This window comes from Tympanuchus pallidicinctus, unplaced genomic scaffold (assembly GCF_026119805.1).
Source record: "Tympanuchus pallidicinctus isolate F22 unplaced genomic scaffold, pur_lepc_1.0 scaffold18, whole genome shotgun sequence".
Lineage (NCBI taxonomy): Eukaryota > Metazoa > Chordata > Aves > Galliformes > Phasianidae > Tympanuchus > Tympanuchus pallidicinctus.
Window position 1 is genome coordinate 1,126,738 of NW_026294699.1, and position 26,532 is coordinate 1,153,269.

General features: G+C 48.5%; 2 protein-coding genes across 8 annotated transcripts; both read right to left on the reverse strand.

The window, feature by feature from the left end:
- Positions 1 to 207: 207 nt before the first annotated feature.
- LOC128079065 (uncharacterized) lies at positions 208 to 19,548 on the reverse strand. 5 transcript variants are annotated; one of them, XR_008205961.1, is made up of 5 exons: positions 18,475 to 19,548; positions 7,784 to 7,832; positions 5,811 to 5,917; positions 3,421 to 3,471; positions 208 to 2,138 (listed from the first exon to the last, which is right to left on the reverse strand). XR_008205961.1 is itself a non-coding variant. In XM_052679954.1 (5 exons), exons 1-4 carry the CDS (start codon positions 18,841 to 18,843, stop codon positions 3,432 to 3,434), a joined length of 549 nt encoding a protein of 182 aa, XP_052535914.1. In that variant the 5' UTR covers positions 18,844 to 19,547; the 3' UTR covers positions 208 to 2,138; positions 3,421 to 3,431. The 5 variants fall into 5 exon arrangements, 2 of the variants coding, with proteins under 2 accessions (XP_052535914.1, XP_052535913.1); XM_052679954.1 differs by having other exon boundaries at positions 5,827 to 5,917; positions 18,475 to 19,547; XR_008205962.1 differs by lacking the exons at positions 7,784 to 7,832; positions 18,475 to 19,548 and adding an exon at positions 6,574 to 7,734.
- Positions 19,549 to 22,170: 2,622 nt separating this feature from the next.
- Positions 22,171 to 25,767, reverse strand: CUNH8orf33 (chromosome unknown C8orf33 homolog). Of its 3 annotated transcripts, none has more exons than XM_052679950.1 (5): positions 25,722 to 25,767; positions 25,046 to 25,616; positions 23,562 to 23,652; positions 23,328 to 23,474; positions 22,171 to 23,191 (listed from the first exon to the last, which is right to left on the reverse strand). In XM_052679950.1, exons 2-5 carry the CDS (start codon positions 25,403 to 25,405, stop codon positions 23,007 to 23,009), a joined length of 783 nt encoding a protein of 260 aa, XP_052535910.1. In that variant the 5' UTR covers positions 25,406 to 25,616; positions 25,722 to 25,767; the 3' UTR covers positions 22,171 to 23,006. The 3 variants fall into 3 exon arrangements, with proteins under 3 accessions (XP_052535910.1, XP_052535912.1, XP_052535909.1); XM_052679952.1 differs by having other exon boundaries at positions 23,562 to 23,649; positions 25,046 to 25,619; positions 25,722 to 25,765; XM_052679949.1 differs by having other exon boundaries at positions 25,046 to 25,619; positions 25,722 to 25,765.
- Positions 25,768 to 26,532: the final 765 nt, after the last annotated feature.

Consider the following 26,532-nt stretch of genomic DNA (forward strand, 5'->3'; position numbering starts at 1 on the left):
AGCCAGCATGGGGCTGAGGTGACAGTGAGTGGGTGTTCAGCAGGGGGTGCTCACTGCTGCATCACGTCCCGCTGGTGACATGCAGGCACTGTGCCCAGACAAGGCTGTGTGGCCAGGCGGATGTGGCCGATGTGCCACCAGACACGTGGACTGAGTGGGGAGGGGATGTGGGGAGGTGAAGAACAGAGAGGGGCAGCGAGGCTCAGGTCAGCAGTTCCAGCAGGCAGGAGGCACTAAGAGCTCAGTGTTTATTGGTTTTGCTCTGATGGCTCGTGGTTCGTACGAGGAACGGGCTGACTCTGCTGTGCATACAGACACATGTGCTGCTGGAGGCTGCCTTGGGGAGGCTTCCAAGCACCCTGAAACGAGGGCAGCCTGCACCCAGCTGCTGGTGCCTGGACAGCTGTGGGAGGCACGAGGTTGTGGGCCACCCCCAGCCTGTGCCAGCACCCAGCTGTGGTGAGCCGTGCCTGGCCGTGTATGTGCGGAGCAGCACTGCTCTGCTGCTGCAACAGAGGCACCTCTGAGCTCCTCCCTGTGTTCACAGGACCTTTCCATTTCACTGCTACTTCTACAGTGCAGGCTGCTGCATGTGCTGCCTCTAAGGTTACTGCTGCAAGCAAGTCTAACACGCACTGCCCTCCTGAAGCTGGAGACCTCTGCACTGCTTCCAGCAAAGCGCTTTCAGAGCCGCTGGCCTGTCCCTTGTAGGCTGAGAGATGTCAGGCATTTGCTGCTCGAGTGAGGAGCCCATCTGAGGGGCAAGGTGAAGTGTTCAGGCAGGAGTTCACAGCCCCCAACAAGGACACGCTCCCCACCCTTAGGATTAGATGTCAGGGCTTAGGAAGACTGCGGGGGAGCTGGGGCAGAGCTACAGGAGCTGCAGGCTTTGTGTGCTGCCAGGATCCTGCCTGGAAGGGCAGCACCACACACAGGATGACCCTGGCAGCCACTGTCTGCTTGGAGGCTGTTTTCAGCACCTCTGTGTTGCTCGCCTGCAACCATTCTAGATGAAATCCTGAGGAAATCCCCACTGTTTATCCACTTCAGCTTTTTTCCTTCCCCCATTGCTGGCTGGAATTGCTGTGAATTGAGAGATCTGTAGAGGTGTTTTTTCTTTTTTTCCTGGCAGATTAAATTGATTGGTACTGTGCATCCCACGTGATATCACAGGGACTGTAGCACAAGGATGTAAAGTGCTCACAGCAGATGAGAGAGCACTGCAAGGCCTTCGGGGCAGCCTTTACATTGCAAAGAACGGACTGAAAATCTGTTGGATGGGGTTTAGTGGGTTAGTAGATGATGGATCAGCACCCAGTGCATTTCTACCTACTGTTTACTCTTCTTCCCCACTGAGCCTCTGTCACCAATGTCACTGGTCACATCTAACTCCTCTGACTTTCAAGTGCTGCCATATGGGAAAGGGCTTTGGAGATGGAAAACCCTCCAGTGTCCAGCCCCAGCACTCCCTGGCTCCTCTCTCAACTTGCAGATATTGAACCGAAACAGCAGGCAACAGCTTCTGCCTCGAATCCCCTGATGGAGCTAAGCACTGCCAGCCCCCAGTGTCAGCAGTGTGTGTGCAAACCCCATCTCAGTTCAGCCAGAAGGGTCAAGCCAGGCAGCTATCAGCTATCGATGTTCTCAGGTCACCGAACAGCTTTGCATTCTGCAAGGTACCTGAAACAGGCACTTACTGCAATGCCTAACTCAAAAAGAAACTGGCCAGGCCAAATCATTTGGTGCTTCTTGAGATTTTGCCTTCTGTTTTTAGGCATTGCTTTTTTCTCTTGGTGCAGAGTGATGCCTGCCAACCCCAGCAGCTGTGTGGGATGCTGCCAGTAAATTTCTGATTGGATCAACACTGCAGCTTTACAAATAAGACAAATAAGGAGTGTTTATTTCTCAAGAAACAGCAAATGCACCTGACCTGGCCTCAGCACAGGGAAAGCTCTTTGCCCTACCTAAAGTAGAACTGCAATGTTGAATGTTCCTCCTCCCCTCACCCGGGTATGCCATAAAGATGCCCTGTCCCCCCCCCCCCCCCCAAACCCCTTGGTTCATTCCAGGTCTCCTCCAGGAAGGCTGCAATGCCGCTAAGTTCTGCAAGCTGCCACCACACGCCATGGAAGCCGGAGCTGTTGGGGAACAGAAGGAGAGGGAGTGAGGCTGGGCTTCAGTTGGTCCCCAAAGACAGAGGCTGCAGGAGTGGGAAGCACACAGAGACTGCAGGAGTAGGAGTAAGCGCTGGTGGACCGTGACCTGGTCAGAAGGCAAACGCAGCAAGGCTGGTGCTGATGGTGGGCTCTGCTTCCTCCTCTCCCTTCCCTTTCTTTTCCCAGTCTTTTCCCAGCAGCAGACTGCTGAGATCTCCACGAGGACAGAGGAGGGGCAGTTCCTTTTCCTACACCACGCAGGGTAAACATCAGATGTAAACTTATTTGGGAAACACGATGAAATCAGGACGCAATTCAGGTATTTAAGCACAGGTGTCCAGTTTCACCAGAGATTCTATGAGCTCAAAGCTCTGCAAGGTGTGAGAGCTGTAACTTGGGGCTTACAGAAGATCTGCCTTCTGGGAATGACAGCAGGAAGCCGGGGAGATCCCAAGGGTAGCTCCAATGGGACCAGACACTACTGGTGGGCACCTAAACTGCTCCCCAGGAGCAAACCCCTACTACAGGGCTAGATTCACTTCAAGGCAGATGACAGTAATGGCTATAGAGGTGTATTTCCATTTCTGGATTTCTGATCCTCCTGACAAATGGGAGTTTTCACCATCTCTCAGCTCCTTGATGGGTCCTGGGATTTCTCTGGGCACTGAGTAAATGCAACTGCAGCTAATTCAGGTGAGCGGGCAGCTTGTTCAGGTGGCTCTGCAAAGTTCTGCAGCCAGCAACACCTCTACCAGCTCTGTTTTGCTCAGACAGGCTCAGGCTGTATCCTAGCAGAGCATAGATCTTCTCAGACTGGTAACAAGGTACGCATGGAAAACACAGAGACCACGAGACCGAGGCAGGAGCCTTGCAGTGGTAGGGCAATGCAGACAGAAAGGAGATGGGATCTCTCTCTATCCTCCTCCCCTAAGCATCCAGGTGTGGAGGCAATGGCATGCAGGCCAGGAAGAAGCATTGGGACCCCAAGCCTGCTGGGGATGTTATAGGAAGCGCAGGCTGAGCTCAGGACACCAGCCCAACCCTCCCACACTGCAGTGCTGCCCAGGGGCTCCCTGGGCATGGACAGAGGAAGTCGGGAGGAGAGGTGGCCTTCTGCAGAGACCGTCTGATTCTCTGTCCATGGACACAGGGTTTAACAGGACAGCCACGTGTAACGACCACAGCAGAGGGGCATTGCAAGCTGTGGCCACCTAACGCCACGATGGAGCTGTATGCAATGGGCACTGAGGGAAGGGACACGTACCAGCAACTGCTCTAAGTGCTGTCGGTCTCAGGCTTGCTGGCTGTTTCAGGCCTGCAGGAAAGGAACAGAACAAAAATATGCAGGCAATTACTGAGGGGAAGACAATTGCATCCTGAAGCTAAAGCAGAAACAAACCAGTGGCATCACCTTTGCAGGGAGGACACTTGCTAGGCAGAGCACTGGTCCTCAGCCCAGAGATTGCAGGTGAGAGCTACTGATGTATCTCATGGCCAAAGGACATGGCAGCTGAAATCATGGGGAGCAAAGTGAGAACCTGCTGGCAGTATCCCACTGCTTGGCTGGGATAGTGCTCTGCCCCGACTGCCATACTGGGAATGGGAAGGGGAGAGAGGAGAACCAGCCCCACCAGGCTGCTCTTTGCCTGCCTGGGTGCAGAGCTTTTTGTACACTGACAGCTCCAGCCTGAGCTCTCATCTTATTTGCAAGGGTGTAAAACCCAAATGGCTTCTGTGTCCCAAGCTGGACTTAACACCAGAATGAAATAAGACCAGGGCTGAGCTGTGACAGTGCAGATGAGAAAACCAGCAACCACAGCAGATCAGATTGTCAAAGGCCCTTCCAGCATGCAGGGTCCTGCTGCCCATTCTTGAAGAGCATTTCAGCTATGAAAAGCTGAGGCTGTTTGTCCAGGCATTTGCAAAGGTGGTCAAAGCACACTTTAAACCCTTGGCTCTGAGAGCATGAGAAATTCTTGCTTTCAGCAGCCCTGATGGAAAGGGATGTCCTCTTCCCAGCTCGCTGCCTCCTGTGAGATGGGCTCTCTGAATGCCCTTTCTGCAGTGTGCTGGGATGCACCAAGAGCCCTTCTCCACTCTCCCCACCTCTCTCTGAGCTGACGTTGCACTGGTGCAGCTGCCAAGGAAAGGGCTCTAATTATAAACTGGCAGATACTTGGCATGCCTAAGGAAGGTTACTTCAGCTGTCAAGATAACCTGATGCTCAGGGGCTCTGTGTCAGCTCTAAATTGCCCCAACAGAGGATTTGGGATGGCTTACCTTGCAGAGCAAAAACAAGGTTAAACTATCATTGCACATGCACCCCATACACACGTGCTGTACATGATATGATATATAGCATACAGATAGTGCACCACACACATCGCTGGGAGGGCGTACCTAACCATAAGCATGCGTATGTAAACCACCTGCAGCTGCATCTAGTTCATGAAACCCGAACAATCGATTCACGTGTGCTAAAGCAGGAGGAATTGAGCAAGGATGCTCTAGAAGAACACACAGCCACGTGTGTCTGTATGCACACGCATCCATCTGTGCACCACGTCAGACAGAAGCACGACGATGCAGCGTGGCTGTGTGAAACCAGGCCCCCCAAGCTGCAGATTACAGAAGTGTTCTCTGAGCGCATCTAAATACTGAGCAATGAAACAGTGAAGGAAAAAGAATCCCAAGCAGGTGCTTTTTAGTAGCTGAACAGCACACGGTAGGCACACTCTTCTCTTGTTTGCACAAACTCTATACCCACACTGCTCTCCTACTTTTCCCAAAGTGGCCAGGAAACTGGACAGACAGCTGCCTGGCTGTGAGAGCACACTTGGGGCCTCCATAGGTGCAGTTTCTCCCCTTCCTGTCACCTGGGTCACGGCAAACTTCAGGCTGAGCCCACTCTCAATCTCCTCAGCCCTAGTCCGTCAGCCTGGTGGATTCTGAGGGATGAACCTGCATGCAGTGGCTCTGCCATACTAATGAAGCCTTTCCTCTTCATACCCACAGCACAATTCCCAGCACGTCTGCACAGCAATGGAAGACAGCTCAGACAAGGCAGACCAAGTGCAGCGCCTTGCATGGCCATTGCAGCCCAACAGGATGCTGGCTGGATGCTGGGTGCCATCAGGGGCTCAGCTGCCACCCAAAGGCATTTCATTGGGAAAGACCTCTCCATTTCCACTGCATTTCCCCAGACAGGACACAGAGTGAGTGATGGAAACCCTTGCTGACATGTCAAGCAATTCAGGTCACTCATGAAAACCTTTCTTCACTGGCCCACATCAAGGAAGAAAATGATGCCACCTGCTCTCCAGTCCTCCTCCTCCTGGATGACCCGAGCTTCTGCCACACATCAGAGGAGGAGAAACATCACGGGATTATTTTGTGTTCCTCCACATCCCCCATTCTCACCCTTCCCTCACCCACTCCTGCAGCTCCTCTTGCCTCCTGCAGCAGCCCCCAGCCCCAGGGCCACCAAACGCCTTCCCACGGGGCCACCAACACTACTGGGAGGTGCCAGCAGCTCTCCTCTCCCCCCGACCGCTTAAGGACACATCTGAGCTTAGCATAAATGGAGCCCAGGAGAGCAAGAAAACAAAAGAGGGAGGTTGCAAGGAGAGCTACAGCCAAAACAAGGGTACCCACGGAGAGCTGTGTTTACCAGTGACCCTCACGGTATCTCCTGGAAGCAGACGGGTGCTGTCTTCTCCTCACATAGAAATCTGTGTCTACAGTCTCCTGAACCGCTTGTTCTGGAAGCAGGACAAAGAGAGAGACAGCTCTGTTGATAAGCTCCTTGAAGTCTTCAGCAGGCCCTGCAGAAGTTTCTGTGGCAACAGTTGCTGGTGGGGCTAAGGAGGTTAGGAATGGCTGCCCAAGTGCCGCATCCCACGTAAACACTGTACTGCCCCCTTTCCTTCGCTGAAAATACCTCTATCCTCTCCAGCCTGATTATGATTTTCCAGTATGTTTGGAAACCCAGCACACTGACCTCCTGAAATCGCAACCGCTGCACAGCACAGGGAGACCACAGCGCACGCACTCTCCAAGAACCAGGAGGGGCTTCTGCAGCTGTGATTTACTCGGCCCCACACAGGCAGAATTAGGGAGCCATTGGCTTCCAGCACGCTCGCTGTCCTTATGTGCATACAGAGGAACGGTCACCAAACGGCTCGGTGGCCATTTCATTGGCCTCCCTTCTCCTCCATGCTGGCTAACAGCAGGCCTGACAAGTGCAGCACACCCTCAGTACATGAATCTGTCTTTCCTGCTTTCCTAGGATGTGCCTCACCTGCTCTGTTTCTCACATTGGTTCAGGCAGCATAGAAGAGCACAAAACAGAATGGCCAGAAATGGGTCCCTTTTGGAGAGCTGCCATCAGTGCGTTGCTGTTTGGTCTCTTCCTTACCTGCTGGTGAACTGACAATCTGTGCCTGTGCTCTGTGTGCTGCACACACATTTCACCATTGTCGAACGGTGCACACACAGTTATTATGTTAAATGTGTGTGCAGTTAGCATAAAAATAAGCTGAGGTTTCCAAACACAGATCTGTAGAGTTTACAAAAAGAGGAAGGAAGCGAGTGAAGTGGCTTTACCTGTGTGTGATAAAGCAGAGGAAATTGAAATTATGAGGACTTCCTTCCTTTTAATACACACAATTCTAAATTGCTGGAGTGCTAGTCAAACATCCAACACATGGCCCAGCTGGTCTGAGAGCTGGTTTTGCAGTAAGCCTTTGGTGAGTGGCTCCTTGGGACATGAAGATCCATTAGAGGTGCTGCAGACCAAAGGCAAGAATTTGCAAGGATGCTCATGATAGGACTAGTATACTCACATGAGTATTTATATAGTTGAACAGGTAATGCTGGTATTCCAAGTGACTGCATCTATCTAGAACACCCTCAGATGGGATGCCAAGTGCACGGGTCCAGTGGGAATCACCCACTGTGTTTTCCCACTAAAGCTAAAGGGGGAACAACCAAACCCATGGGGAAGTAGGGAGGCCAAAGTAGGTTTGGAGGTGAAAAGGTTTAAATATTTTCCTCACAAGAACAGCATCTGAACTAAGATTATCTCGTTACTGATAAATGCTTTTCTTTCAGCAACAGAAGATTTCCTCTAAAACAAAACATAGATTTAATTATTTCACGTTGTTAAAAAAAAAAATAGTTTTGTGGGTGATAGTAGCAAAACATCTAAAGCTTCCAGGAGCTGCCACCAAAAGCAGTTGTTGACTACATGATTTTGAGGGCTGGTTGGGAATCTGCTGGTGGTTGAAGGGCTGAGATAAGCATGAACCCCACACAACCCAGCCTGGTGCAGCTCTCCTTCATTTGACCAGCCCTGCCCACTGAAGTCTCAACTTGTGGTCTCACTGCTTCCATGTGAAGGAAGGGTTGCTTTGTAAGGGGACAAGATAAAGTTTGGTTTTGAAATCAACAACACCCCTTGTGCCTAGCAGATACTGCACAGCACTGAGTGCTAACGAGGAAGGAATCTGAACAGCTGGCTGGAAGTACAGATGTTCATGCACGAGAGGGCAAAGCCAGGAGTGTTTCACCCCATCACTTCTGGTTGAAGTGGCAAAAGCACAATCTTAGAGTTTGGCCCAACTCACCAATCTCTTCCACAATATTCTCAGTGCTTCCAGGAGGAGTGGTTCTCTCCTGTTCAGAAACAAAACAAAACAAACAAAAAAGAATAACAACCTCAGGTGGGTGCCTCCTTGACCTGACCCTTTGCTCTGAGAGAAGAGCAGGAAGCCCTGGGGCTTTCCACCATCGCTACGATTAAGACCACGGGCATCACAGGAGCAGAGCTGGAGCCCTCCTGCTCTCGGCTGCCTTCAGCTGCTCCACCCAGCAAAGTGGTCACCATCCCATCCGGCGTGAGTCCTTCAGTTCTGCTGCTGTGCAACCATGTCCAGAGCAAAGTCCTTCTCAGGACTTCTTTTCCTTAAAAAAGCAACATTCAGAGACCTGAAAATTGGCACTGCATGCTCCAGAGTTTGGGTGAAAGAGCAAAGAATGGCCACTGCTCGTCTTTCCAGAAGACATCACTGGTGTGGCTGACATGCACAAGGAGGAACAACGATGAACAAACTCAGCAACCACAGCAGAGAAAAAGATGAACCAGGAAAAGAAATGAGGCGAAATGGCAGTTGAAGTCTCACAGAGTTTCTTAGTGGAAACAGACACTGATCCCCAGGTGGAGCATTTGTGGCTTTGTAGTTTGGGATAATAAAGGAAACCATTCCACTGACTTCAAAAGATCAGAACAAAGAATCCCTTCCTTTACCATCACAGGGAGAAAAGAACACAACTCTAAGTTGCTTTACTTGACATGCAAGTATCATTTTTGGTCCTGTACCCGTCAGCCACAGGCTGCTGTCACCGTCAGTGCCCTCTGCTGCTGACAGCCCCTTGCCACAGCTGCTCTTGGGCACAGAGCAGCTGAATACAGAAATCCCCTTTTAACCAACCCCAAAATATCTTCCGGGCTCTCGACCGTGCCTTGCATGTTCTGCACTCATCCTGCTTATGGCAGCTTGGAAATGAACGTGACTTAAGGAAGAGGGCTGTGTCAGAGCTAGGGAGGCACAAACATGCAGAGCTGCAGCCAGCTGCCACGCTTTGCTCTCTCTCAACAAACAGTACTGAGTGCTGCCAGCGAAACCCTGCTGCAGCTACAAACCAGAAGCAGGGATACAAGTGACTCCTGAGCTCTCACACGAGTATTTAATGATAAGGACGTGTTAGATTGTTTCCCTAGAGCCTATGGATTACAGTGGATCAGCTGCGAGCCCAGCGCCTGCCTGCTGATGCTGTGAACAGCGGGTTTGCATTTCGGGTCAGCTCACAGGCGGGCGCCCTTTGGGGTCACTCCTCATATGCTTGTAAAATAAATCTCTGCACTCCGCTCCTAAATCTGCTTCTCTTGTCTCCAAGCACAGCTGTGGCTTACTAAGTTTCCATGCAGGGAGCTGGTGCAAGGAATCACGTTCCTTACTTGCATAGCAGGTGCGAGCAGCTTGATCAGGACCTGATCTTTAGGCTGAGAAGAGTCTTGCTGGGTGCACAGTCAAACTGCTGCTGCTCAGGCTTTTCTGAATTGAGAGGTCTCTTTATTTGGTGGCTCACGCTGTAGCAGCCAGGGGCTTCAAACAGCTCCCAGAAGCCATCTGAGCAACCCAGGGAAAGGTTGGCCCACCAGGGCTTCAGCATTGCCCTCCAGCATCCCAAACCTGGTGCCTTCCCAACAGGTCAGTGCTGATCTGTGGGAAGGAGCGGCTGAACAAAGGAATGGAAAAATACAGGACAAACAGGAAAAGCAAACCCAGCTCTCCCCCCCATACTGCACTCCAGCCTTCCTTCTGGCAAAGCTGCGCTGTGACATTAACTTGACCTATCTGGTTTAAAGACAGCCAGTGGCTCCTGCTGTTGGTTGGGATATCTGAACGGGTCACACTGGCAGGGCCCTGCATTCCTGTGGGGGCCTGACTGTAACTCAATGCGGTGCTGGTCAGGCTGCCCACACGCCAGCGCCCTGCCTGCAGGAGCCCCACACCGCCAGGTGGAGGGACAGGCAGTGGCTGAGGGCAAAGGGGATGCTGGGACCAAGACTGCTTTCAAACAAGAGGCAGCTTTTAAGAACCATGGGTTTCCCAGCTGTTTGAAACACTTTTGTTTCTACAAAGTGTTGCCCTCTGACACGACCTCACAAACACCAGGATGCCCGGAGAGCCCGGAGCCTGAGAGCAGAGCCTGAACAAGAGCAGCAGGAGGAGCAGACCACAGGGCATGACCAGCTGCTGGTGCACGACTCAAGACTGCTGGCTTCCCTGGGCACAAACAGTTTATGGGGAAACCACAGCAGCTCCTCCTGCCAAGCAATTACACATGGGATTAGTGCTTCCCTCACACCCGACTTGGTGTTACGTGGTCATGGCTGCCCGGCTCTCAGAGACTTGCATTTCCTAAACCCAAAGGGCGTCTAATGCAGAGCAAACATTACAGACTCAAGCTCAGGCCCGTTGAGGAACTGTCACCCAGAGATGTGCCAGTGCCACCGGACATCACCAGATGCAAGAAGTGATTTTGCTCCACCCTTCCTCAGACTCACTGCAAGAGATCAAATGACCAGATCTCAACACACTGAGCTGAGCCACGTCAAGGCGCATGCTGGTGGCAAAGCAACAATGACTTAGAACATCGTAAGAGTGATTTAAACTAACACACAGATCTTCACGCTTGAGTGGGCTAACAGTGGGCACATGATAGACAGCTTCAGCAGCTCTGCTGGGGAGTTTTATTCAAGCCTACAGAGAGTTTTACCACTTCTTGGCAATTCCCCTCACTGAGTTCCTCCTGGTTGCTCCTCACTGTTCCTCTCACCACTCTGACTTGCCCTCTCCCCATCCTGTGGGCTCTCTGCGCTCAGTGACTCCCTGCCCAGTTCTCCACCTACTGAGTTGGCCGTCAGCCCTCTTTGTTACTCTGGGGAAGTTCAGTTAGCCACTCCTGACCTGCTCCTTTCAATCCTCTTGTCCCACGACTTCTTGAATTCATCTTGACTCTTCACTTCCAGCCCTGATGAGAACACTACTGACAGTCTACAAATCCACAAACCCTGGTCCATAGACCTTGGTCCTATCTGTCCTTCTATCCCCAAACACCAACCCTTCATTCTTTCTCAGTCACATTCTTTTTTACATTTCCTACTCACCTGATTTTCCAATTTACTGTCCTATTCTATTTTTCACAGTCCACTAGCCCACTCTGTGCTCACATTGCCATCAGTTCTTTCCTTCCAGGTCCTGCTGGAAGCTGCAATCACTTTCTCTGTTCTCAAATTGTGCTGCGTACAATCAAAAACTTTTTTAATATTTCCACCTATTTCCTTAATATCAGTGTTTTATCCTGGTGTCTCTGCCAAGGCATCATCTCCTTTGCCAAACTTGACATGCCATAGGCACTCTGTCTTTTCCTAGGAAGACCCTTCATCACATCCTTTCTGTCTTACCTCCATAGCCTCAGAGCATTGGCTGGCACCTCTTGACTTTGCCCCTGCACGCAAGCTTTCATTATTCCTGGTCAGTCCCCTTCCTCACCTCATGGTTAGAATACTAAAAGCCTTAAATGAGCTATTACTCTCCTTCCTCTTGCAGCTCCATACTGCCCTTTCTTACGGCTTACTTATGTATGGGTGGACTGATTTCATTTTCAGAAGGCAGGCTAAGGCTGTGTCTCCTGGGAGTACGATGGACTCTCCAACCTTCCTCATGTGCATTCAAAGGCTTTGAAGGTGAGCAACCTGTGCCATATGCTCAGCAGTGGCCCCAAACAGCCCATCAGAGTCTATCTGAAGAACACACAGTTCTCTGTGTAAACCTGGTCTTGAGGGCTGCCTCCAAGTGTTCTGCTGAATAAAGCCTGCAGTGATACTTATCCAAACTGAAGCAGAGAAGTGAGGCACAGAACCCAGAGCCGCTGAGCCCTGGCCATAATGCTGTCCTACTCACCAAAGACTGGGAATCCAAAAAGGGTTTGATACTAATTATTATTACCTCACTGTCAGCTCCCAAATCCTGGGTCAGTCCAAACTGATCCATCCCAAGAAAGTGGTATTTTTGTCCCACTGGCAGACGGAAGTCTTTCTCCTGTCTAGGAATCTACCTTTGGGCTTATAATGGTTCTTCAAAGGGCCGAACCCAACCGGGCTCCACTCCTTGCTGTAGACACGTGTGGTCCTTTGGAGCCCTCTGTAATGCACTAGCATTTCTCACAAAGCCCTTCAGCTGTCCCCAACCCGAGGACTGCTATGTGATCGATTGTAAATCTGTCATTACGCATTCTGGTATTGTTGCTCGTTCCTGCGATTTGGATAGCTAGCAACTATGTTGGATTCCCTTCTGATGACCAGAAGATCTTGAAATCTGGTTTATCAGAAGTGAGGCAGGCTGGAACAAATGGTGCTGCTGGTTTATCTGTGAGCTCACTTTGTGTGTTTGCCAGGACTGGAGAATCTCATCCCTTCTGGTCGGGCTGCAGAGGCTGAATGCTCAGCACTGTGCCCTGCCTCTCTTTGGTTTGCTTATCCCATTTGCTGAGGGAAGATGGCCATTGAATCATGGTCATGTCCAAATCTAGGACATGGTGTACACAAGGTAACAGGATTGTTGTTTGCTTGTTTTTTAATTAATCCTATGTAGATATTTGTCCTTCTGGTTGCAATCAGGGAGCTTCTCATGGCCACAGCTTTTACAAAGGCATGTAGTTCTTTAGAAATCCATACGTTTGACTGCCATGCTGCTGTTTGGCAGAAATTCGCAGCTGTGCCCTGTGAGTGCTGCTCTTTGCTGTAAATCTGATGCTTGGCAGTTCTGCTGGCTAGCTCACATTTCTGCAAGGAAACAGAGCGAGCACACCATCATCCCCAGCTCACTTCCCTGCATCCTTCAGGTTGCACAGCCTTGGCCTTGTTCTCTTCATCTGGCTTTCTCCCAGACACATTTGAGATTCAGTTTGATGTTTTCTGAATTGACGTTGAACTGGACATTTGTCCAAGGGCACAAAGACCAAACGAGCACACCGTCCCATGCACGTCTATAACGAAGGCACGGCGTGGACAGTGATGGCTCATGCCAGGACTCTGGCAGGTACCAAACTGAGAGGAGATGTGTTTACTATCAACTGGACTGGATTAAAAAAGGATGCCACAGCAGCCAAGTCAATAATTCAAGCATCCACTTGAAAGATTGCCTTCTGTCTGCATGCAACTTCCTGAGACATTCAGTCAGTTTCTGTATTGCCTTTAAACACAGAATGATCACAAGAATGACTCTGCCCAAGTAACAGGCATTTTGTTTTAAGACTAAAGTAGAGATTTGCTCGTCTGTTAATCTCTTTGGTAACTTATTTAACTGGGATTGAAGGCGATGCACTCTCTTTAGTGCTAGTGGTGGCAGTGGTGATAAGGCAACGGTTGGACTAGATGATCTTGTAGGCAGTCTCCAACCTTGTGATTCTCTGATTCTATGATTCTCTCTGGGACACAAGTAAGTCCTGAAAACCCCGAGTTTAGTGGAAAGGCCCTTTTTCTTATTCTGGCCCATTGGCCACAGCAATTAGTTAGACATGTTAACCATGTTCGTCCCCCTCATGAAAACCTGAAAAAAATCTAAGCAGTGATCTGCAAATTGTGAAGCAATTTGAAATAATTAGTAAGGAGAACACTGAGCTAATTAGTGTGAGCGGAGTTCTGCTCCAACCGAGTAGCACTGAGTTTCCACCAGCAGCTCAGGCATCCCCACCGCACAGTGCTGCACCACAGAGGAGCCAGGACTCATCACCCAGTTTTGGCACCCATCTGAACAGAGGTGCCAACGCACCCAACGGATCACCTTCCGAGGATGCCTGTTTTCCTCTTGTGTACAGTAGCAGCAATGGTTAATTAGCTCAGGCTTTATGTGTGGAACTTGCAGGCACCTAAGTCTGCAGTCAGGCATATCCTACCTCTCCAGTTAGACAAGTTAAGGGTTCAGGCCTCTTGTAAGTGCTAACAAGCACTGAAAGGCTTTGGAATTTCTGAGCTGTAATGCTGTGCTTCTAGACCTCATTCTCTTCTTCAGTGGGAATACCACAGTTAGTCAGGGTGGTACAGGCTAAGGGCAAGGGAGCTGGGACATGGTTAATCACACCCTTTATCAAGGCTACGTTAGGCATTTTGTTTTTGCTCCTAACTTCAATGCTCCAAATCTCGGGGCACCTAAGTGAAATGTCTGAAGTTAAACAGTGTGAATACCCCTGAGGTCACTTCTGCCCACCTGAAGTGGCGGGCAGGGGTCCTGCTGCAGGCCTGGCAACACTCAGAGCAGAGCACAGACAACACTGTGATCGAGATTGCCCTTCAGTTAAACAGAGTCCTACACATCAAAGGCCGGAACACTGCCACTGCAGAGCACAGCACGGAGGACAGACTGACATGCCAACAGGATAAAGCCATACTGATATTATCATTGGTATGATATTAAGAGCTTGCCTGCCTGTTTATGGTCATTTTCCTCTGCTGCTGCCACCTGGCCTGCCTGATCTCATCAATGCCTCATTCAAACAGCCAGGAGAGGAAACACGCAAGGCTCTACCAAACGTGCATCGGTTTTCCATCAAATAATATCCATTCTTTCTAATCTTTCCTCAAATAACTGAATCACTTCTTGAGTCAGTCACGTATTCCTTCTTCATCTCATCTCACCCAGCTGTATGAGCACCTCACACGACTAAAGATGCCCCATCACAGAAGGTGATGTGATACCAAATGACAACAATTACAGTACACCTTAGGGCTAACACCAAGGCTGAAATTTACTTACACAAAGTCCTCAAAACCTGCAACAGAGCTCTTGAAAATGCCCAGTCTGAACAGCCATTCAAGAGCAAAGATCCACAGAGGAACATAAATTTCCATCCTCTACCATTCTAATATACCTGCTTATTTGCCATCTTATAGCCCTCCGTTTACCTTCTTTAACAAGAATCTTACATCCACTACTGAAACTAGAAATTATTCAACAAGCCTAAAAATGGGGAGCGTGCAAGATGACAATGTTGACTTATTCTTGGAATATTCTTCTATATCACCTCCCAGAAACGGTGTATACAAAACCTCCTATTGTCAGTCCCTCTCTTGTAAGGCATGGAGCAGATCCATGCACATCTACATTGCTGGTTGCTGGCTCACATTACCCACTGCTGGGACATGCTGGATTCTTATGGATCACATGAAGGTTTATGTCACAACTAATTTTTCAGCCAATTGGAGTTAAATCTTGCAAGTTAAAAAATCCTAATCTGCTAGACTACAAATATAGCTGTTACTTAAATGTCACCAGCTGCTGGGGCGGGGAAAGTGATTCAAGGGGAAGGAAATTCTGTACCTGTAAACCTCATTACCGACGATAGGCTTGAAAGGCACCGAGCCTCTGATCAGCTTGCTGGAACGTCCTCTCTTCCTTAACCGCAAAGAAAAGCAGGGCAGAACTGTCCTCTCACGTTATTAAAAAGAGAAGCTTGGAAGTTCATCGTGTTTCAAGGTGAACCTCAAGTTCCCTGTGCTGCTTGGAATGTGTCTCTTTAAAGGTCAGGGTTGAAGCAAACGTGAAACATCTGTTTTCAGATATATGTCCTGATATCGCAGAACCACAGCATGGGTGGGTGGGAAGGGCCTCCGCACCCCTGCCATGGACTGGCTGCTGCCCCCCCTCAGATCAGGCTCCTGGGGTCCATCCAAGGCCATTGGCACCTCCAGGGATGGTCACCCACAGCTCTGGGCAGTGCCAGTGCCTCACCACACTCTGGGTAAAGAATTTCCTCCTCACATCTCACCTCTTTTAGTTTAAAGCCATCTCCCTTGTCCTATTGTTATCAGACTATGTAACAAGTTGGTCTCAATCCTTTCTTTTATCAACTCCCTTTAAATAGGTCCCTGTGCCAGGGCTGGAGCTGGATGCAGTGCTGCAGGTGGGGGCTCACGAGTTACAGACAGCACTGCATTCATTTACTGACCTTGGGAGGCACTTCCAGCAGCACTGGTAGCACTGAACCTTTTGACTCACGTCAAACACAGCACACACAAGCATGGGCCCCCGATGGGGTGTCAGGAGAGTCACTGCCTTCAAGTTGGGGAAGTTACCACGCGTTTACCCACTGCAGACCCCGCAGACATGCCCGTTCACAGCTGGGATTCCCTCTGCCGCAGGGCACATCCCTTAGGATACGGCTCAGCTCATCCCCAGCTGGGGCACTGTGCTTCCAACCACTGCGTGGCCCAGAGCTGACACCGAGGGTTTTCTAAAACCTGTGGCTGTGTTGAAAGACTTCCAGATTCTGCCTTGTCCTAACAGGAATGCATTCACTACCCTGCATGGTATCACAGCTTGGCTGGCCATCTATTTTACCAGCAAGTAGGAGGCCCATGCCTCTTTGCCATCTGTCACCACTCATTTTCCATTGCTTCTGAGAACAACCTGAGAATAACCCCGCTCTGATTTAGCTCGATGAAGCAGGAAGCCCTCGGAGTACATCTTTCCTACATGGTCTGCTTACTACTCTGTTCTACCCTCACCCATCCCACCTTCCTGTGTTTTGTGGCATTAATTCTGACTGTTTGCTTGCTCTGTTTTGGCTGCCATGAGTGGACCGCTCAGTTTCCATGAGAACAGGGAATCTCTGGAAATGGCTTGTAGTTCATTTAGTACAGTCATGTGCAAAAACAAATAGAAATTCATAAGAAAATGGGTTCTACCTTACTAGACAAAGGCTTAGATGAGTGCAATGAAGGAGACATCCCTAGATCCTTTTGGACATCAGTTTAAAAGACAGGAGAGCTTTCTCTGGTGGAAGATGGGATAATGGAGGGTGTCTGCACTGACGCTGACCAACCACGACTTGATCAGAGTCCATTTAATAAGTTCAGTGCCTCTAAAGAATCCGCAAGGCCTCCTGCTGGCACCATTTCTGTTATTCTCAATCTCCACCTGAATGCTTGCCCAGCCTGGTTAGGTGGTGTTTTCTCTCCATCAAAGCAGGTTTCATGCCACCTCCCTCCCACAGCAGCACCAGCTGCCTGCTTTCTCAGAACCAGGCAGGAAAGCCAGCAGAAATTCTGGACTTGCCTGCTTAAGAAGACTGATGTGATCTCCAAAGGAGCTTTTGCTGCAAATCCTACCTCTGCTAGACAATACTGAGGATTTCATTTTCCAGAGATCCTAACTCGGCACCAACCTACACTCACTTTGAAAGAGACAGGAAATGCTCAGAAGGAAAAGAATGCTGCTCCTCCCCTGAGCAGGTCCTCCCTCAGCCTCAGGAGAGAGAAAAGCCCTCGTGTCCACCCAAGGCCAACTCTTGGGGGGCACAGAAACGACACCTGCATCACGCCAAGCACCTGGGGAACCATGCCCACTCAAATCCTGCCCCAGAACTGTCCCAGCACACTTTGCATGACCATAATTACAAACTCTGCCTTTCTGGCACTGATGCTGTTCAGGTGATGTTGAAAAGCTTTCCATTGTGCTTCAGGAGGAAGATGATGTTATTTTGCAACGATGCGTTTTCACATGAAAAATCATTGCTATTCTTGATCTGCAGCAGATCTAATGAAACTAATAGCACTGACTTTAGTAAATGAAAGGTGCCAGTAAATAAATAACCACTGGAATTACTGCCTCCACTCATGCGCTCTGCACAACAGTCTCACATTTCGTATGTTTGCCTCTCTCCCTCCACGTGGATGCATTGATTCCTCCAAATAGCTCAGGCAGCTCTGGACGAAGAAGGAACGATGATCTCTTAGGGAGCTGCCTGGCTCCCCAAAAAGGCTGTTTATAGCAGCACCTTCAATGCTATGAAAAGAAGCCTGTCTCTTGGTTCTTTGGCAGGCTGTGGTTACCGACATCAAGGTCTGTCTCTTCTCTATGGGGACGGCTTCGTCCCGGAGTTCCCACCTGGACCCAGAATGTGCTCACTGACACAGAGGGGCATTGGCACTGCAAGATACGTGTCTCAAGAATGAAGACTATAAACAGCTGCTAGCATAAAGTAACACAGCCTTGCATAGCTGCCATGCAACTCTGTCATCTCAAGGGCACAATCTGATGTATTGCAATGAGGATAACGATAAAAATATAAAGGCATGCATCTTGTTCCATTCCCTAAATAAAGTGCCTTGGCCAGATAAGAGAATTTTGCAGGTTGCCAATAGCAACTCTCATGTTTTCAGAGCACACTGTGCAACATCTTCATGCAAAGCAGAAAAATTACCCACGTCTCTCTCATGGCTCAATAGCCCGTGTTCAGCCTAGGCTAGGCCAGGTGCCTGCAGAGCTCCTGTGCCCTACCACACCATATCCTTGCCTGAGCAAAGTGGCCAAACACCACTGCCTGTCAGAAAAGTGGGAGACTTTTACAGATAAAAACGTGCCTGATCATTTCTTAAAATAAGGAATGAAACCTGCTTCTGTTCACACAGGAGGGGATGTTGTTTAGACAGACACACACATGCACAGATACTAACAAAAACGTTAATCTCTTATACTTGCAACGTATATAAAAGTAAGGTCACACACAGGTTCCTCTCACTGACTGCTCAGTGTTGCAAAAATATGGAAGCACTGTTATTCTTCAGAATAGTGAGGCTTTCCGCCCACCTCTTCCCCATCCAAATTTATGGGCTGTGCATTTCCACAGGCTCAGCTCCCCAAGCAGGAGCTGTAGGTCTGCTGGGGCTTGAAGGTTTGGATGGGCCTCGTACCTGAACCCTTGTATGGCTTGCCAGATGTGGAGAGTAAGCTGCTTCCTTTCCTGCGTGCTCCACAGCTTCAGACATCGCATCGGTGCTTTTGTGCTGGTGATGGTGGGACTTCTGGTCGTGGTGGCCCTCCCTTTTCCTGGCGTCTGTGTCAAATAAGACGTGGGTTAACCTCTCCAGGTAGTGCTCCAGCTCCTCCTGGGTGTGCTCCAGTTGCTTGCCAACGTTACTGGGAAAAAAGGAAGAGGAAGGTGGAGGGCTTTTGCTTTCCATCTCTTTCTTGACCTCCTCCACGTGTCGGTTATGCTTCATTAGATAAACCACGATGACAAACAAGATCAGGCACAGATACACAACCCAGACTTCTTCCATTTCGGTGGCTAATGCTTGTCAATGTACTCGAAGGGAAAAAGACAGATGTGCCAAACACAGTAGGTGTGTCAGTATCCACAGGAAAGGACTGTTGCCAGTAATCAGAGCACCGCAGTAATGTAATGTCAACGTTCAATTTTCTAAGGCAGCGTGGCTTGCAAACTTTCCTTCAGTTCCAAGTATGAATGCAGCAATGGTGGACAGCAAAAGAAAATTTAGGCAAAGAAAACAGAACTGTTTTGTCCCTGGAGTAAAATGACTTCAGCAGAAAGATGGAGGATCATCTGTCACAGCTTCATATGTCTTAGAACAGCAGTATTCCTCCTTGGTTTTGTTAAGAAACTGCAGGTACAGTGCTTACTACTCTTCAAAATTCTTTTCTTTTTCTGTCTTGCTTGAAGTGGTAAGGTTTTCTTCTTTCTAATTCAAAGAGGAGATAAGGTAGGATTGGGTTTTTCCTCTCCTGTGGAAGATCATGGATTGTTTTATCCTTTGGGGGTCATGAGGTGCACACCCAGCACTCTGCAAACAGCTGTCAGAAGGGAATCTCAGTCTCTTGAGATTGCTACAGATTCGGTAGGCCTGGTTTTGTTGGGAGAGGGGCTCCCAGGCCTTGGGAGGTGGTTCCAGCTGCACCCGGCGGGGATCCCTTGGAGAGCCTTTGTAGGCTGCCCAGCAGTGGCTCTGCCCCCCAGCTGCTCAAGGCAGAGGACAGGCAGCCCAGAGACCAATGAATGCATGTGCACTGACTGAGCCCAAAAGGGGATTGGAAGAACTTACCAACCACAGTCAACAGCCAAAAGGGAAACAGCGACAAAATCTGCCAGGATGGGGCCAGCCTGTGAGATGGGAGGGCAGCCACCAGCCATCAGCACCGCTCTCCCCTCAGAGTCAGGGTCTGCGTGGAATGGGATTGCGTTTCCTAACCTTTGCTAGGGGATCTTTTTACAGATGAGGCTGCCAAGCCTAAAAGGAGCAGAGATCACACTCTGCTGCCTCTGTGTGTTAATGCGCTCGGTCTCACTCTTCTGCTGCAGAAACAACTCCAAAATTCCTCACTTTGTTCCCAGAACTGAGATCTTTCCCTTGCTTTGCCAAGGCGAACAGTCTGAGAAAACACAGTGTCTTGTCATCCTCCACTTCTGCTGTCCCAAGACCAAAGCTATTGGTCAGGTTCCACTCTAGAGGCACTGTTGTACTTTGCAGCCTCTTTTTGCCTGGTTTTTATATTTTTTCCTGAGGTCACAACCACTCTGGAGGCTCTTGTGAGCAGTTTGCTGGTACAAGCCTGGCCTGCAATGGGCGCACTAGATTTTGGGGGGCACCACCAGAGGGATATAGAGCTATGAACCTGCCTGCGCCTCTCACCCCAATCTCAAGTGGACGGCACAAAGCTTTGGACAGGAATACAGGCAGAGACGGGTCAGCACTAAGCTACATTTTCTACCAAAACTGGATACTTTCTCTTTTTCCCACTGCTGCACGCTGTGAATTCTGTAGGGTGATATCTCCAGCTACACATATTACAGCAACTAGTAGAGCTAAGCCCTCCCCTAGATCTGACACTGCTGCAACAAGACATCACAAAAGCCATAAATGTCACCAAAAGTCTAAAGAAAGTAATGGTACAAAGGGGAAAACAATTCAAATGTCATTAAGACTGCATCACGACTTTCATGAAGAGGAACAGACTGATAGAGAAGCAACAGCATTTCCTAACCTACAATAATATTATTTCCTTTGAAATTAATGAAATGGTAATGCAGCAGAGATGCTACAGACACTGCAGAGCTGACACAGACTACCTGTGGAACTGACACCCAAACCCTGAGCCTAGCCCCAACCCTAATAACTCCAACCCTAACTGAAACCCCAACACTAATAACTCTAATCATGGAATCATAGAATGGCTTAGGGTGAAGTGCCATGGGCAGGGCTGCCTACCATAAGACCAGGTAGCCTGGGGCCCCATCCAAACTGGCCTTGAACACCTGCAGAGATGGGGCATCCCCACAGACAGGCACCACCATTGGTGCTCTCCAGGCAAACCCTGAGCATAACCCTTTGGGCATAATCCTAATGCTAACAAAATTAACACTAATCCAAACCTGAATCCTGACTATAATAACCCTAACGTTACCTCTAACTTCAGTACTCTAAGCATAACCCTAAAATAAAGGTAACCCTAATCTTAACCCTCACCCTAAACCCACCCCTATCCCTAAACTCTAATCCTACCCCTGATGCTAATAACCCTAACCATGATAAACCTAACTCTAAACCCTAACACTAACTCTAATACCCCTGTCCCTCTACCCAAACTCTAACCCTCACTCTAATAACTCTAACCCAGGCCAAGCACGGCTATGAAGTCCTGCAAAAGGAATATGTGTTGGCTTTGCAAGTCAGCATTACATAAAAACCTCTGAAAAACCACAGCAGCCTCTCCCCTATGAGAATGCCTTTTTTTCCCTCTGCTTTCCTTGCAGACAACATGGCTGGATTAAGAGACCGAAGCAAGAATGTGTAAGGATGCTTCCTAGAATGCTCCTGCAGCCTTCCACAGCACAGGAACATCCCGTGTCTCACCAGCTCAAGACTCATCTGAAAAAAGAAAGGAAGAAAACCAAAACTATTTCCCAGGCATATTCTGCATCACCAACTAGGTAAGGAAGGAACTGAGGCTCTGCACTCACATACAGCATGCCATTAATCTTAGCAAATGGCAGGAAAACGTTAAAAGTTTGAGATCAGTGCAGCTTTCATATGCTTAATCCTGGAAATAAAATGAATCCTGGTTGTTACACAGAGTCAAAATGCCTGCAGTACTTCCCAGCAAACCACAAGGATCACCTAAACTACTGGCTTCCAGACTGAAGTCTTCTTTCTCGTTTCTACCCACTGCACATGCTACTCACGTTCAGTTTCTTGTTGTGTCCTAACAGTCACAATTTAACATATTTTAAACAAAAAATACCCTGGCAGATGCAACAGGCTGCTTAGTAATAAAATCTATTTCTTTTTGTAGGCAGCAGGAGGCTTTTTTTTCCAAGTCTTTCTCTGTAAATGTTTCCCACCAACACTCTGTTGCTCTCAGCACATGCTGGAATCTGCCTACACTTCCATTTCTTGCTTCTCATACAGGATGACTGACTGGACTATAAAAAGGAAGGAAAGCACTGTGGCCTGGGGCCACCTGATACCACGTTTCCTTTTAAAGGACTTCTGTTCCTCCAGCTTTTTTAGGCTGAGTGGGGAAGAACTTCTGCACGAACGCAGGGCACGGGCTGACTGGCTGAAGCAATACAGAGACCCAGGAGACACACATTGAGCCGATCAGAAAGCAAAAATTTAATACAAATCAAATGCAAGAGAACCTTTGGGCTCCCACAGCTCTTTTCACCACCACCCAAAGTTTAGCATACAGCTCAGTAATTCTTGGGCTACTTAAAAGTGAGCTCAGAAACACAAATCTTTCCCTGACTGGAAACTATTGCTCTAACATGCCTAGGCTTGAACAAATCAGCAACTGCTGTTCTCTTCTAAGTCAACACCTGTCAATTAAATAGATGAAAGAGCAAGGATGATTCTCACTCATTTTCGTCCCAGATTCTGAACTTTTTTACTCTATGAATGGCAGTAATTACACACTGCCCTGTGCTTCCTTGACACTGCATGGCACAGCTGTCAGGTGGAATGGATTCATCCAGACAGCCGGTGCACTTAGATTGCCTCCCCTCTTCTCCCTCTGCAGAAACTGGGTCTTCTTCACAGAGCATTCCATTTTGTGTGTGCTGCTTTCTCACTTGCTAAAAAAGGCCTCCTCTACTTGAAGGCAACAGGAGAGTGGGAAAACCTCACAGTATAAAAGACATTCTTAAGTTAACAGAAATTCTGCAGGAAGAAAAGCAGAGCCTACCAGACTCCATGCTGCAAAGGTGACTTTCTACAGTGTGAGCATGGAGGACTACTGGAGTAGATTGAGTCTTGGGCTCGTATGCCAGGTTGGCAGATCTGTTTTGCACCTCTGAAGGCACTCAAAAGGAGAATCCTTTCCATAGGAAATAAACTGGGATTCCTCTGTAACATTTTCTATAGCACAGCATCCTTCTTAAGGAGCTTTAGCAGAGTTTTTAGCCATGGTTTCAATCTAAAAGATTGTCCTAGAAGAAATTAAAGCGAAACTCTTCTTGAGAAACCGTGAATTTGAATGTGCCTGTGTCAGGGGTGTTGGCTGACTCTGGAAGGGATTCTGCTGATCCTTGGCTTTTACTGCCTGCTCCGGGGCGCTTCCTGATGACCTGGCATTTCTTGTTCTGCACTTCCACGATCTTGGCAGATTTTGCATCTTAAAGAGGGGAGAAAACAGCAGGAAGGGATTTTATTCACCTCATATGGCAAGCTCCCACACTGCAGAGCAGTATGTAGGGCGGGAGCAGACTCCCTTCCTCTTTAATTTCCCCCTGCATGCAAAGTTTCCCTACCACATAGCATAAGCTTCAGCTGTTTGCACAGCTCCTCCTCCATCTTCTTCCTGTAGTCTCCAAATATGTTTCTCATGATCTGACGTTTCTTCACCAGCGGAGCCTTGTCACTGCGCAGCGTCCTGATCGCACGGAGAGCCTCCTCAACTGGAGCAGCACAAGGGAGAAACACCTCAGTTTAAGATTCTCTGAACCCTCCAGCAAGGGAGATTTCTCGTTTATTAGAATACTCACCCTGCTTGGGAGTGGATTTCTGTGTCTTCAGGCCAATTTCCAGTTGTTCCACACACCAATCCACCTCTTTCTGCAGCTGGTCATCTGACTGCTATGGAACAGAGTGAGCACGAGGAAATAAAGCACCCCAAAACTAGAGCAGCAGTTGCTAAACGGGAAAAAATCAAGCTGCATAAAGGCAGGACCATCCCGAATTTCAGGCTCTGGAGATTACAAGCTTCAATACAACTCCCCTACTGTCTATATTTTCACTGGATAAACTTAAAGCACTGGACAAACATTTAGTTGCAATTCACTGTCTCTGTCTGATGGATTTAATAGCTGGCTGTCACTCAGATGACACAGTGGTCAGGACCATCCATAAGAAAGAAGCTGTAAATTCAACTTATGGATGAGAGGAATAAGCATTAACAAAACAAAAAGCTACCCAAAAACTTGCCCAAAATCCAACAGTAAGCAATGGACAAAATCAGAAGCTGAGCCCTGGTGTCTCAGCCCAAGTACTTGCTCAACCAGAAATGCATGAAGTCAAGGGAGACAAAGCCCCCAAAGATGGAAGTCCTAACAAACAAAGCCAGCCAGTGGAAAGGAAAGGAAAAGAGCTGCATCCTACAGCTGAAGCACAAAAGTTCTCATGCTACCTCTTCCTCTTCCTTACAGCAGTCTCTTTCCAATGAAAGGGATGGGATTTGCATCACTTTCAAATCTTTTCAACTCTCTGATATTCAGCAGTGTTTACTGGCAGGGCTGTTGTTCAAGAAGCAGATAATGCATACATATAATACAACTTCAGTCTAGAACATTAAAAGCAACTTTCTTGCAATTTTATGTCTCAGAATTGCTCAGCTGGCAGGGTTTAATGATAACAACTACAACAATGCTGAATAGAAAAATAAAAGGAAGACCTGGACCATAGCAGAACATCAGAAAGTCTCACGATGTGTTCAGATCAGAAAATCTTAATGGTGCCTTCACATAACTTGCAGCTTCAGCTGAACTTGGGCCTGCTCACGGTGGGAGCCTTCCCGAAAGTTCTCAGGCTTTGCACTGCAACGTGCCATAGCCAAGGCTGCACCACCTCAGAGCTTTCCTGTGTGCATTCTATGTGCATTTCCCATGTGCACTCATCCTCCCTGATAACGTGCCAGTCAAGAGCACGGTGCCTCCTTCGGTGCCCACTGACACCAGCATGGTACTGGCTGATGACAGTTCTTGGTTTATGTTAAATAAAACATGACACCCAGGATTAGGATTACAACTCTAAACATCAAATGCTTCAGCACAGGTCTGAAACAGAAAACAAAGGAACGTTACATTTGTTTCCATTGATCAGGCTCAACAGGGAGAAAACTGCAGCTCCAAGTCAGCAGCAATCCCTGTCTTTCACATTCACCTCAATTCATGTCACATACTAACTGCACTGACATTAAGTTTCTTTTTTACTGAAGGATTAAAATTATAGGATCCCATCAATATTTGAATACCTGAGAGGTCTCATCCTGATGGGCTGCATCTTTATTCTGGCATCCATTAGCTTCCACCTTTGCCTTCCTCTCAGTCTCAGTTTCTTTCATGTCTTTTTTACTGACAGATGCATTTTGTTTCTTCTTCTTTTTCTTCCTTTGTGCAGCTCCCTCTGATGCTGATTTCTCTATCACTGTGCTATCCCCAGGGGCACTCACTGGCTTGGACATCTTTAGTGTGACATGGCTTTCATCGTCTCTGGGCACAGCACTCGCAATTTGATCCATGTCAGATTTCTCCAATGCTGAAATCTGCACCACATCTACTGATTCAGCACGCACTGCATTATCCAGCACCTCACGATCTGCTGCACTCTCCATACGTTGGCTGGCTGGAACTAATGGGACCAGAGGACAGTCTTCTTTAGGAATGGCAAAGCTGAAAGACAACTTGGGTTCTTGGCCAGAGGCAGCAAAACTCAGAGCTCCACTGCAGAGTTCTTTTGCTCTGTGGTTCTTACACTGGTTTGCATCTGCTCAGCAGCGCTGACACCAGGGACTGCTTCCAAAGGTGCACCAGCTGCTTCTGGGTCTGCTTTACAAAGCAAAAAATCAAATTGGGTGTTGTAGTGAGATGATGTGAACCCCTCTGGTTTTGCCTTAGAAATCTGGTCTGACTGTTCCCCATATGACATACCTTCTGTAGCCTGCCCACTGCCTTGCTGTACTTCAACAAGTTTTGTGCATAGAAAAGAAAAATAATGTTCCTATCATTATGACTGTTTCCTACTATGAGGATGCCATTGCTACTCCCCCTGTAAAGCACTGCCAGAGAAGCAATCCAACCCAAAGCTGTGAGATGGGAAATTCACAGTAAAGAGCCAAACAGCACCACTCCCCAGAGGGACTGCACAAGCTCACCTGCCTTCTTTGTGCTCTTCCAGTCCTCAGCTCTTTCAAGATGACAATCCCCAAGCACACAGTTTATCACTTCTTGCTTCTTTATAAAAGCAGTCCCATGGGAGCACAGGACCTTGAGAACATGCTCTGTCTCTTCTGCTGCACTCAAGAAAAAGACCGAGAGAAACAAGAAACGGGTTATGGTGGGCCCTAAAAAATCTCCCATGAGACTCCAATGACCGAGTCTCTTCTGAACGTGTACTGTGCTTATACCACCTCTGATTCATGACAGACAGTTAGATGAAAATAAGCTCCAAGTGCTTCTAGGAGCTGAAACAATACCATGAAACATCCTTAACAGAAAAAAAAAAATAGATCCTCTAGCATCTTACCATACATATGTGAAGAATCTTACAGTGAGGCAAATGTGCAACTAACAGCACTGAGGCTACTGACTGCTTAACAACCTCGGAGCAACTGAGAAATCCAGGAGCACGGTGTCTGTTCTCTGGGAAAACTGGGGAAGAGCTGACTGAGCAGCGAGTACACCCTAAAACACAGGACTCTTGCTTGAGGCTCACACAAACCAGCCAAACAAACGGTATCTT

Coding starts and splice junctions, on each gene's coding strand:
- LOC128079065 (XM_052679953.1), bottom strand. CDS start 18,843: ATGGAAGAAGTCTGGGTTGTGTATCTGTGCCTGATCTTGTTTGTCATC. Junction 7,833..18,474: donor CAAGCCATACAAGGGTTCAG/GTACGAGGCCCA, acceptor GTTTCTGAACAG/GAGAGAACCACTCCTCCTGG. Junction 2,139..3,420: donor AGCACTTAGAGCAGTTGCTG/GTACGTGTCCCT, acceptor GTTCCCCAACAG/CTCCGGCTTCCATGGCGTGT.
- CUNH8orf33 (XM_052679950.1), bottom strand. CDS start 25,405: ATGGAGAGTGCAGCAGATCGTGAGGTGCTGGATAATGCAGTGCGTGCT. Junction 23,653..25,045: donor ATCAGGATGAGACCTCTCAG/GTATTCAAATAT, acceptor TCTGTTCCATAG/CAGTCAGATGACCAGCTGCA. Junction 23,192..23,327: donor GCTGAAGCTTATGCTATGTG/GTAGGGAAACTT, acceptor CCCCTCTTTAAG/ATGCAAAATCTGCCAAGATC.